This window comes from Spodoptera frugiperda, chromosome 8, assembly GCF_023101765.2.
Source record: "Spodoptera frugiperda isolate SF20-4 chromosome 8, AGI-APGP_CSIRO_Sfru_2.0, whole genome shotgun sequence".
Taxonomy (NCBI): Eukaryota; Metazoa; Arthropoda; class Insecta; order Lepidoptera; family Noctuidae; genus Spodoptera; species Spodoptera frugiperda.
In genome coordinates, this window is record NC_064219.1 from 6,752,335 (window position 1) to 6,764,763 (window position 12,429).

The window sequence follows — 12,429 nt, forward strand, 5'->3', positions numbered from 1 at the left end:
GACGCCGACAGTACGGGCTGCGGACGTTCCACATAAATTTCTTTATCTGATGCCTCTATATCAGCTGTTCATGTGCGCTCCCCAATTAGGATATCCACTTAATTTATTTGCCAGTTACAACAAACTCGTTTTGAATATTCCGAAACATATACGCGGTAACTGCAGAGATTGAACGAAAAGTGGTTTCAAATTAACTAACCAAAGAGGGTTAAAGGATTTTGCCAGGTTTTTGAAAGTCACCGTAATGACTTTGCCAAAAAAGAAAATCGAGAAAATAATTCACCCCCACACGAACCCTGAAACCGCGCGATAGAAATTGATAAAACATTTCGGGCGCAAAAAATATAACTCACAAAAATGAAACTCATAAATCGAAACGAAATATTTCGTGGGCATTCAGAGCATTGCGCTCAACTACAGAGCGAAATAGTAGAAAGGAAAGGTATAAAAGCTTTACCCTTTCTAAAAACACGTAAATAGAAGCGCGGGGCGTTCGCTTGGTTCGGCTTCGGCGGCGCACACACGCGCACCTCGTACACTGGCCGCGAGCCTTACATACGGGGAATAAACGACGTGAAATGGGAAAAAAGTTAAATATGTATGAGTGCGGGTAAATATATAAATCGGTATATAAAGGCGTTTATATAAAATAGATGGGAGCGCGCGGGCTGCGCTGCGCTCGGCTCAGTCGCGCGCGGACCTCGCAGCCGCTCGCCGCGGACCACCTCTCATCTCCTCTCGCCTCTCTCTCCCGATACGAGACGTTTTCGCGCCAGTTTCTCCGATTCCATAAACAATGCAGAACAAACTTTTAATTATGTACAAAGTAATTCTATAATTAATTTGCTGGAAGAACAGTGTTTATGTGTTATGTCCTAAGTTTGGGTACTTCGCGTGGTCGGCCGGCGGAAGTTTTTCCAACTCGGTAAGTGTTTACAAAACTTTGTTAAAGTTCTTTTGCTTAGTATGAATATTAAGACTCTTGTTTTGTACGTTCTGGAGATAATAAATTACCAATACTTGTAGTAGTTTCGCGTTTCTTCACAAGTTATCGAAGTTCGTTAATTAATTAATTAATTTCTTCGAAGTTTAATAAGGGATTGTAAATCACTTTTACGACAATCGTTGGTCGTTTGGAAAGCCACAACAGCTTATATTGTCACTTTAATGAAGTTGTTGAAATTATAATTTATACGCCAAACTTTGTAAGTATGGAAGTTGGTGATTAAGATTTATGAAACATTAAAAAACGTGGTATTATGACTTTTTTGGAGTTTCATTCTGTTCCTTTGATGGATTTATCTTGGTTTGACTAAAAATGTTATATCACTAATGTCTTTTTTCAACGAAATATGACCATTAATCACTGGATAATTTAACAAAAGAGTCTTAAACGGCCATAATATCCCTCGTTCCAAATTTATTCGAATTCATTAGCAATCATTTATCTACCCACAAAATAATGGCTAACAACTTGAAAACAACGGTCGCCACCACAAAGAGAGAAACATTATTGTAATTAAAAACATTTTTTTAATTTCGAGAAACACATCCATCAGGGGAATTGAATAATAAGCAGTATTTTTCCGTACTTTGGCAAAACAATCGGCTGTGACGAAAATGAATAGAAACAGCCATGGTAACAATTTGTTTTTGTCGGCACAAACCGACAGTTAAATTAGTTCGCTCAAATGAATGTCAGTACCGGCTCAAACATACTGCCATTTAACTTGGCACGTGACATTATGCCTTTTAATTTGTGAGGGGAGGCAGAAGTGCTGAATATAATGTAACAATTTATTACCAGTTATGTTATGTTTTCCATGTGATAAGTAATTGGCGAGTCTATAGTCTGCCATAGTGATAGACAGTGGATAGACAATGGATAACACTTAAATTCTCTCCCCCAAAAAGCCAGCAATGCATTGGTCATGCCATTGGTATTTCGCGTGTCAATGGGTGGCGACAATTACTTGCCATCCGGCTTATACCAGAATAAAAAGTAAAACTTAAGTGAATATTTAAAATTCTTAAACCACAATCACACACTAAATAAATCTATCTACTTACTAACATCATTAAAATGAGATTAGTAAACTAAAAAGTTTTTAATGAACCCAGTGAACTGGCTGTAAAAACTTTAACCGGCTACTTTTTTTTTTTTTTTTTTAGAATTTTTAATTATGGAACGAAGAGAAAGTTGTGGAACATTTTTGGCTGAGATTGGCCATTTAATTTCTTAATAAGGTATTGCGTTTAGTACCGTAAAATGGGGTGAATAGGGATCAAGAGGTGAATAGGGTCAGAAGAGGGGTGAATAGGTATAGGGAAATTCTTCATAGAGTCTATTCACCCCTCTTCTGTCCCTATTCACCTCTCGATCCCTATTCACCCCATTTTACCTTTATTCTTCCCGGAATACTTTTCCTGGTTGGGCGAAATATTATTGGGTGTCTTAAAGAGTCAGTGATGGTACTCTATCTGGATTTATGCCTCGTACATATAAGGCAATGGACGCACCCTTATTACATGTGATTTGATCCGGAGCTATGAACTACCTAGCGGGTTTACCGGGGCTTCGGCTCGGAAAGCAGGAGTGGGAACGGGGTGGTTTTTAGTCAGTAAGAGTTTGACACTCCCTCTCGCCTCGCCCAACGCGGGAGAAATCATTAGGTGATATTTCATCCTTAAAAAAAACATTTGATTAATTAACATAACTCACTAAGGGAAAAAAGAAAACGTGATTCTTAACATAACTGACAAATAGCGGGCCGTAACTAATGTTACGTACGGTCGCCAGCAGGTCAACCTATCCTTTTCAGTTAATTTTTATTATTAGATTTTCAACTTTATGGTCTTGATATAATGTTAAAAATTAAAAAAAATATATAGTTGAAATAAAGTGGATCTGCTGGTGACTAATATGCGCATCTCTGTTTACCCCTTCGGGAATTAAAAGTTTTACGTTATTGTGATAATTTCGATATAGATTTCTACATACGTAAAATGTAACTGAAAACAGTACGTCTCTGATTATTAGGTAAATAATTAGAAACACGCTGTATACCATTTAGCTAACACGCTGTATAGCATTTAGTTAATTGGATTAAGTGAGATTAATGATCAACGTATGTTTCTGCGTTTGCCGATATGTGTAGTTAGTATTGTAATATTATTTTGATATTTTTTCTTTTGTATTAGTAATTTATTATGTTCAGATTAATAAAACTGTTAGAAGTAGTTTAATCTGTGAAAGGGTGAGTAGAGATACAATTTTCACCAGTTATATTATAATTATTAACCACATGTAATGGAAGATACGTATATCTATAACGGGTACAAGGAATAATTTTATTATAATTGTCAACAAACAACACAACACAACAAACAATCGCCGCGTCGTGTGTCGCGGAATGCTGCTCATGAATATGATCCTCTAGCATAGCTTGAAACTAGTCGAGTTCCTCGTCAAACAATTACTTGAGTAAGCCGATAACATAATAATTAATTGGGTACAAGGAATGTTCGGTTGGTGCGGTGGCTGGGTAACCGGCTGCCGGGCAATGTGTATCGAGTTCGGTTCCTGGACGGAGCAACTCTTTGTGTTATCCACACATTGCTTTTTCGGGTCTGGGTGTGATGTGTATGTGAACTTGTATATTTGCAGGAGAAATTCTAGTGTGGGGCAAAGTAAAAAAAAAAAAGCAAAACAATTCCAATAATATGTCGCCCAACCCGGGAAACTTGAAACCTCTTGTTTGACGAACGGATATTGCAACCAATAATGAAATTGAAAAATAATCCCAAAACGTTTATAATAAAATAATGCTTTTAGTCCCTAATCCAATTATAATCATCAATACAAATAAGTTAAAGTTGGAGGGTTATTAATATGATACCTGTTTGCATTGTGGGGGGTAAATAGAGGTGTATATTACACCCACATTGTATTATGGAAATGAATGGGGTATCTATACAAAATCAATTAAAGTAATTAGAATATATTTTTTGTTATGTTTTTCGGCTTACTCGCGTAATTATTTGTCGAGTAACTCGACTAGTTTCTAGTCATGTTAGAGGCTCATATTTTTTTTTTTGACATGGGATAATCATGCAATAACTTCTCTCGCCTTGGGCAAGGCGGTGGTGGTCTGATGGCTCTTTGACGTTGAGGTCGCGCCGTACGCATGAATCTGGTTCTGGTCGGGCGGCGAGCTACCTTTGTTCGCCGTCCGCAGAGCAAAGCACGTAGCACTTACGGTGGCTGGAGATCGTCACGCGATCCTCGACGCCCGAAGTAATATTGTAATGGTTAACCTTGGCCTAGCCCTTTGAGGATTTAAAGGCATTACGTAGGTCTTTGTCTGTCGTTCTGGAAAAATTATCTGAAATAATAAGGGAATAGTATACTAGGAAATTTTAAGCATTTAAACAGAACTTCAATAACACATCTAAAGCTATTTCTGGGATAAATTAATTTAAAGCCAGATTATGTATTTATGTATTCTATATAAATATACAAGGTACTCTTATAGCCGGCTATTAATAGGTGTTCCCCAAGATCGATTCTACGAAATACCGAATCCTTATTTTAAGATGCGAAAATAATGAATTTTATAACCTTATTTAAGTACAATAAAGTTTTTACAGTATATCATCTTATCATTACCAACAATACTTAGCGTCATCGACCAATATTCGAATTAATAATGCTTTCCGCCATATTAAGAGATTGGGGTAGCCTTTTGGCAAAAAACGGAACTCTTAATATAGGTTCGTCATGTTTGTCTATCAAAATCTGTCCGTTCGACGAGTCGACAGTCTTCATCAATAATAATTCCGAAACTGTTGGAAACCTACATAGTTGCAAAAACCTCATGTAGGTTGATGTATTTCGATACCGCTGGTTCGAATTTTGAATGGCCAGTATTATACTTTAAAAATTGGGTTTTTACATTCATACATGGACAGTTTAAATCAACTAGTTACAAAGTTTATTTTTAGCTAACGATACCCGTGAAAGGTGTCTATGGAAAAGTCTATCTTAAAGTTATGTTTTGAATAATGTCCATAGACACATTTAATATCAGATTCCTATGAAACCAGTGTTTTATCAATGTAAACGCGTAAATTGAAAGTTAGACGCTTCCAAAGAGGAAAAATGAGTGCCCCCCCCCCTCTAACTTTTAAAATAAGAGAGTTAAAAACAAAAAAAAAGATATGGTGTAGATTTCAATAGAAACTAACAACGAAAATTGGATGAACGAGATATCAAAAACCGTAAATATAATTTTGTCGTTCATACAAACACTATGTAAAACCAAGTTATTTTGTAACTTTTATAATATGTCATCTACTTGCTGTTACGGAACCCTTCATGGGCGAGTCCGACTCGCACTTGGCCGGTTTTTAAATATATCATTTGACGTTCCACTGTGTCAGCTAACATTTATTTTAAACAGTTTATGTAGTCTATGAAATGACGAAAAAGGTTTAATATGAAATGACGAAAAAGGTTTAATATATTTATTCGTATGAATAGTACTCAGTAATTAAATACTATTATATTATAATTACATCCTACATTATATCTGTCTGGTGTTGCTAGTGGTTGTTAACACTAAGGAAGGCCTATGTTTGGCAGGAAGCTGATCTTCGGCAGATCCAGTAGCGAAGAATCTCAAACATATCAATAACTATGTGAGGCCATCGATGGCTCTATTTCTTCGAGTTTGTTTGTAAATTGAGTATCTCGCAAATGTGTAAAGCTTTAGAAATCCTGTATCTCACACGAAACTCTTCGCGTCATGTTTTTCAAATAAATTTATCCTATCTGGAATTACACGTCGTCGTGGAAGGAGCGGATAAAGATGAAAGGGACAAAATAATACTGTAATAAAGTAAAAAAATATTACTAGCACTATTTACAAAAGAATTCAGAGTTTAATAACAAGTTTAATGGATGTTTGACTAGGCATTAAAAATTATAACCCCAAACTGTCAATTTAATGCTCCTTTAGCGCTAATGACGTTTTGTGCAACGTAAAAAATAGGCTAAAGTCCCGATTTGACGTTTCTTTAATTAAAGTTAATCCGGCATTAAAATGAGATAGAAATACTTCTTTGTGCAACACTTTAAAGCTTCATTAATATTTAAAGTCACTTTAAAAATTTAATGATCGTTCCTGCAACTGACTGTTAGTCACTAATCCAATTATAATCATCAATACAAATAAGTTAAAGTGGGAGGGAGGGTTATTAATATGATACCTGTTTGCATTTGGGGGGTAAATAGAGGTGTATATTACACACACATTGTATTATGGAAATGAATGGGGTATCTATACAAAATCAATTAAAGTATGTAGAATTACTTTTTAGGTTAGTAAAGTCGAGTAACTCGACTAGTTTCTAGTCATGTTAGAGGTTTATATTAATTTGTTTTGATGTGGGAAAATCATGCAATAACTTTTCTCGCTTTGAGCGAGGCGAGAGGGAGTGTCAGTCCTGCTTTTCGAGCCAAAGCCCCGGTAACCCACTAGGCAGTCCGCAGCTCCGGATCAGAATCAGCCACACTGGGTCCCATCTGTGATGGTCTGATGGCTCTTTGAGGTTGAGTTTGAAGAGAATCTGGTTCTGGGCGGGCGGCGAGCTACCTTTGCGGGGAGCCAGAGCAAAGGTAGCACGTAGCACTTATGGTGACCGGAGATGGTCACGCGATCTCCGACGCCCGAGACAATATTGTGATGGCTAACCTTGGCTAGCCCTTTGAGGATTTGAAGGCATTATGTAAGTGTTTGTCTGTCGTTCTGGAAAAATTATCTGAAATAATAAGGGAATAGTATACTAGGAAATTTTAAGCATTTAAACAGAACTTCAATAACACTTCTAAAGCTATTTCTGGGAAAACGCTACCAGCCAGTTATGTATTTACGTACCTACATAAACTACAGTACTCTTACAGCCGGCAGATAGGTGTTAAACAAGATCGATTCTACGAAATACCGATCCTTCAACAGATTTTAAGCTCAAAATAACGAATTTTAAACCTTATCTTAAGTACAATAAAGTCTTTTTAGTATATCATCTTATCATTAGAAAATACTTAGCGTATTCTATGATTTAATAATGCTTTAAATATTAAGAGATTGGGGAAGCCTTTTACCTCTTAATATAGGTTCGAATTTTCTATCAAAATCTGTGGTTCGACGAGCGAAGTCTTCATCAATAATAATTAACGCAGAAACCTCTTTGAGTAAAACCTCATTATTAAATACCTTGGTTCATATCACTGGCCAGTTTATACTTTATGGCTTTTTTTTCTACTGTGACAGTTTAAATCAACTAGTTACAAAGTTTATTTTTAGCGACGAAAATAAAGAAATTAAAAAGTCTATCTTAATTAGTTTTGAATAAAAATAGACATTTAATATCAGATTTTATGAAACCAGTGTTTTATAATGTAAACGCTAAATTAAAAAAGAGTCAAAGATAAAAAATCTTATTTATTAATAAAAATTAAGAATGTTTAAAAAGACATTTAAAAAGAAACGACATCTAATCTAGGATGAGAAATAATAAACATATTTTTTTACACAAAGACAAAAATGAACAGTCTCTCTTTCCTTTTAGTAATTTGTATGGCTGTAACTTCACAGCTCTTAATTCCCGAAAGCATAGGCAGAGGTTCACGAACAGGTACAATGTAACACCTACTTTTCATCAATTTCGTTAAATGAAGTAGGAAATGAGACTATTGGCATATTTTGGGATTATTCCAGGCTTTTTCCTATTATTCAAGTAAATAATAATAAAAAAAAATTAAAAAGGGAAGGCCTTAAATTTTCTTCACTGCTTCCATTTTTTTTTAATTCAAGTAAAATCCCTAAAACTAATAAAAGTCTAAAAAATATTATGCTAAAAACTAATCGTGCACAAACAAATATACATACATAGAGGTCAAACAGAGAACTTCTTTTTTTGAAGTCGGTTAAAAATACTCAATACCTCTAAGCCTCACCCAGGAATTAGAACTGAGTCATTTGATTTACTATATAGATTCATTTCCATTTTGAGTTTTCACGCTACGTGTAAATAAATGTAATTACATAACCGATCTACGCATACTCGTACAGGGAAAATACACCCGTTTCAAGGAAAATGTTAAATATATCAAATGAAATTGCGATGAACGAATCGTGTCAACATACCATTTGAAAAGTATTCCCTCATTTGTCAATCCAATTTCCTTCAGGAATCAATGAGCGATATCCTTTTCATTTCATGATTCGAGAACGTTCGATCAAATGATATAAAAATCTTATTAGTCCATTCATCTAATTATAGCTCTACGTCTAAAAAAAGATAAATGCCTATTCCCAGAAGATTATAAATGGAGAAGAATTTTATAAATGGAAATAATTTATTTAAAGATGTTCATTTTCTCAAATGATTTGTTAATATTCAAATAAAATTGATGAGTTCTGCTTCCATGAAAACGCTGATGACTGTTGATGAAGCAAAAGAGGTATATAAGATTTGTTGCAAAAGGGATGATGTATGAAAATTAAAAATCTATTTAGTCTGTCAGTTAGGTAATGAAAAAATATTAGACTATCCCTTTTTATTTTTTGTCATATACGATAACAATACTTGATAAAACGAATCAAAGTTTGCGTGGGAGCAAATACGTCATTTCTACGTATAAAACGTACCTGGAAGTGATGTCACGCGATATTTCAAATCAATATATCTTCGAAAGTATTTGTTTCCCTAAGAAAATAAAAAATATACGTCTAATGATTTAAAGTTATCTACAAGACGGACATTAAATAGAAATTAGTCATCTACCAGTTGGCAGTTAATTGTCTATGCCTACCCCCATGGGAGACATGCGTATGTATGTATGATGAGTTATTTGTAAAATGACATAATTACGTCATGAAGTATCGAGATAATTGTATTAAAAGTCATCAGCGTTGTAATTACGTGTTTAAATTGAATAATTTAATTATGGTACGTAGCTATGTTATAGAGGACGAGGTACCGCGTTTTGTAATTGAGTTATTGGTACAGGTATTTTAAATGGAGTGAATTGAATAACGTCATATTATTATGGCGGCGATGGTAATTGGTTAAAGGGTTTTGGGTTGACTTGTGCCTTAAGTTGTATTTATTACTTTTAAAGTTGTAATTATTAAAGCAAGCTTGTGTTATCCTCGGTAATATCCTAGGTTAACATGCTTAAGAATAGTTAAATTGATAAAAATAGTGTTATCCAAGACATTGTACCAGAACATGTTAGGAACTCATTTATTTTCATTAATGTATAAACGAAAAAGTAGGTTATTTTCGAAGAGCTGCGAACTACTTTATACCTATATATTTGCGGACTACCTAGCGGGTCTCCGGTTCAAAAAGCAGCAGTAGGAACGGCATGGTATTTAGTCAGAAAGAGTTTGACCATCCTTCTCACCTCGCCCTATGCGGGAGAAATCATTAGATGACTTTCTCCTCTAAATAAGGTTATTTTAGAAATTTTCCGAAACAAATCCGCTATGAAGGTTTTAGGGAGTTATGGTATAAGAACGGCAAAATATAAATAGTAGTATATTATGAGGTATCTCATATTATCCTGTATGTGTTATGTCATGACATCTGTAATCCCCAAAGGCTTAGTACAGAAGTATGTGGACTCCCACGCTTGTTTGATCTTATTTAATATCATTTATGGTATAGGAGCAAAGCCTTTTGCCATCCAATGAGACATATAGACACCGGACAAATATCTATTGGGAATTCTTAAATAACATGTTGTTTGACACGGGAATAGAAACCTTCACCGATCTGTCCAATTACACCAAAAGGAACTTTATTACTTCTTCAAAGGGATCGAATTATGTATTAATTGACGAAAGTTTTAGGCCGGTTTTTAATTAACCACATTTTACAGAGTTCCATTGAAAAGTCAGCTTCGATTTGAGGTTTGAGGATCGAACTACCCTTTTAGATGGTACGCAAGTTGAAATGGACTGTTTAAAAATGTACGAGAGCCATTAGTGATCCACATCGTTGTCGACGACTAGCCCAAAGTCTTTTATTTACTCTGTCAAGGATTATTAAGATTTACATTAGAAAATATTTTTGGATTGAAAATGACACCCCATGAGATGAATGGACATCTTCACCAATCTGTCCTACATCATCTCTTAAGTAAAAGTTACTTGGCATGATCTAGCACCTAAATTAATCCCTTACTAGTACTGTTAGTTACTAAAATGTCGTTAAATGCCACCTTTCTTAAAAAGGTCCCCAAAAGGCCGGCAACGCACTTGTAATGCCTCTTGTGTTTTGGGTGTCCATGGTCAGCGGCGATTGCTTACCATTAGGTGATCCATCTGCTCGTTTATCGGCTTATACCATAAAAAATATTGTCCATGGGCGGCACCGATTGCTTATCATCAGCTCCTCGTTTGCCAACTCATTTTAAAAAAGTTCACTAGTATAAACTGGTTTTACTGTGACTACATTTCAGTCTATCCTCTCGAGAAATAGGTTTAATGTTATATAACCTGAACAGTCTAGGTCTCAAAACCATTGTAAATCCTAGATTTGTGCATGCTTAATTGTAGGATATCGAGAACTTCATGTTCGGACCGGGGAATGGTGCGATTTGCATAATATTACTTGTAGAACTTACGATACTGTTTACATTCAGAATTGGGTAGGGCAACAGACCCAAACGTTTGAGTCTATATAGGCTGCTCTGGTTACGTCTTTGAGACAACAAGAAACATCTGTATATTATAATTTTATTAAAACTTTCGTGAGACATACTAAATTATTAATTACGTTGTAGCCCTACTTACGTAACTATTTAATGAGGAACTCGACTAGTTTCAAGACAAGCTAGAGGCTCATATTCATAAGGAGCATTCCGCAACACACTATGCGGCGACGTTCGCGCTGCTACTGACTGACCAGTATCAGTGCGATATAAAGCTGACTGTCTCATTCGTGGAATGGACATCAGTGCAGTTCATATGTGCATGGTTTCGATACGACAAAGTATTATAGGAAGTTTTTCGGAGCGTCGCTGTCCGGTCTCTGCCAAATGTGGAACTCTTAATCGAATCTTACGCCACTCACGGAAAGAGTTGATGTGGTGATAATAAGGTGTTGACGTGGTGATAATTATGTTGTGCTCTGCCGACACCACACGACTAATAAGAACACGCCTAATCTATATTATTATCATTATTTATTTACATATTATATTCAATATTTGATCTTGACTAATATTGCGATTTTTTTTCCAGATCCCATCAAAATGATCTCCGCATTAGTTCTTCTGATGCTCGGTAAGTCTTCTGATACATTTTGTTATATTTTACGTGAACCGATTTGTTATGGGTTTACAACAATGTAATAATTTACGGGCAATTACGTTAACGTTGTTTATGATAACTGCTTATTTTCCGGCACGCCAGCCAGGCTTTGTTTCAAATATATTTCTTTTTGGTCAAAGTATTTCAATATTTTTTGGTTGGCTACTCAATTTAGGGTAAACTTTAAAGTACTAACTTTGAAGGCAAAACTTTTATGTTTTGATGTAAATTCAATGAAGCCAAAGTTTGCTTTTTGATCTAACTAAACGCTGGAAATAGTGGTAAGATTTGTATCAAAAACGTTTTCCCAATCAAGAGCTCTGGTGCGTGGGTGCGTTTGCTAATAAAATGAAAATAACAATTATTATTATTTAATGAGTGGAGTAGATTTCACAAAGGGTTGTTCTATGAGGGAATCAAAACTGTGAGTCTACAACACATTGCACTACGTCAAAGTTAATTTTCCCTGTGTTAATTATAGTCCATTCCAAGCAAATAAGATTCCTCGACTATCATAACAAATTAGAAATCGAATTTGTACTCTATTGCTATTTCTACAGAATTCATATTTTAACGTTTACAATTTAACGCTAAATGAAGACAGAGTCAAATATTTTCTTAAAGGTATAATCTCGTTTTCTTTATAGCCAAACTTTGTAGGAACAAATATTAAGATTTATGAATTTTGTTGAGAGTCTAGTGTATAGTCTGGCTGTATATTTTAGAATTTAACAGGCTATAAAGCATCGTTAACTTTGTTATTAATAGCCGAGTGTAAGAATTGAATGTATGAGAGTTTATTATCTCGTATCGTTTATCGTAAAGGTTCACATTTAAAAAGCTTGGCTCCGGCTTGGCTCTGGCACTGTTTGTGGTCACCGCTAGCTGCCAGCGTGCTTACGGTGCGTCGCCCGCGAGGTGCAAGCTTGCAGTCGGCACGCTGAGCGATGCGACGTTGTTTCGCTTACGCCTGGGGGTCGGGTCACCGCTGCCCGGCTCGCTGTCGGCGAGTAGTAAGCACGTAGCCCGCACGCTTCCAACG

The 12,429-nt window shown here is 35.6% G+C and overlaps 1 protein-coding gene across 2 annotated transcripts in view; it reads left to right on the forward strand.

Moving 5' to 3' along the window:
• The first annotated feature begins 593 nt into the window (after positions 1-593).
• The window catches only part of LOC118275619 (cell adhesion molecule Dscam2), a 120,732-nt gene continuing 108,896 nt past the window's right edge, over positions 594-12,429 (forward strand). The window contains exons 1-2 of one of the 2 annotated variants that reach the window (XM_035593645.2): positions 594-925; positions 11,319-11,360. In XM_035593645.2, the coding sequence (XP_035449538.2) occupies positions 11,330-11,360 (31 nt within the window). In that variant the 5' untranslated portion in view covers positions 594-925; positions 11,319-11,329. The remainder of the gene's footprint in view (positions 926-11,318; positions 11,361-12,429) is intronic. The other variant, XM_035593644.2, reaches the window with a different exon arrangement.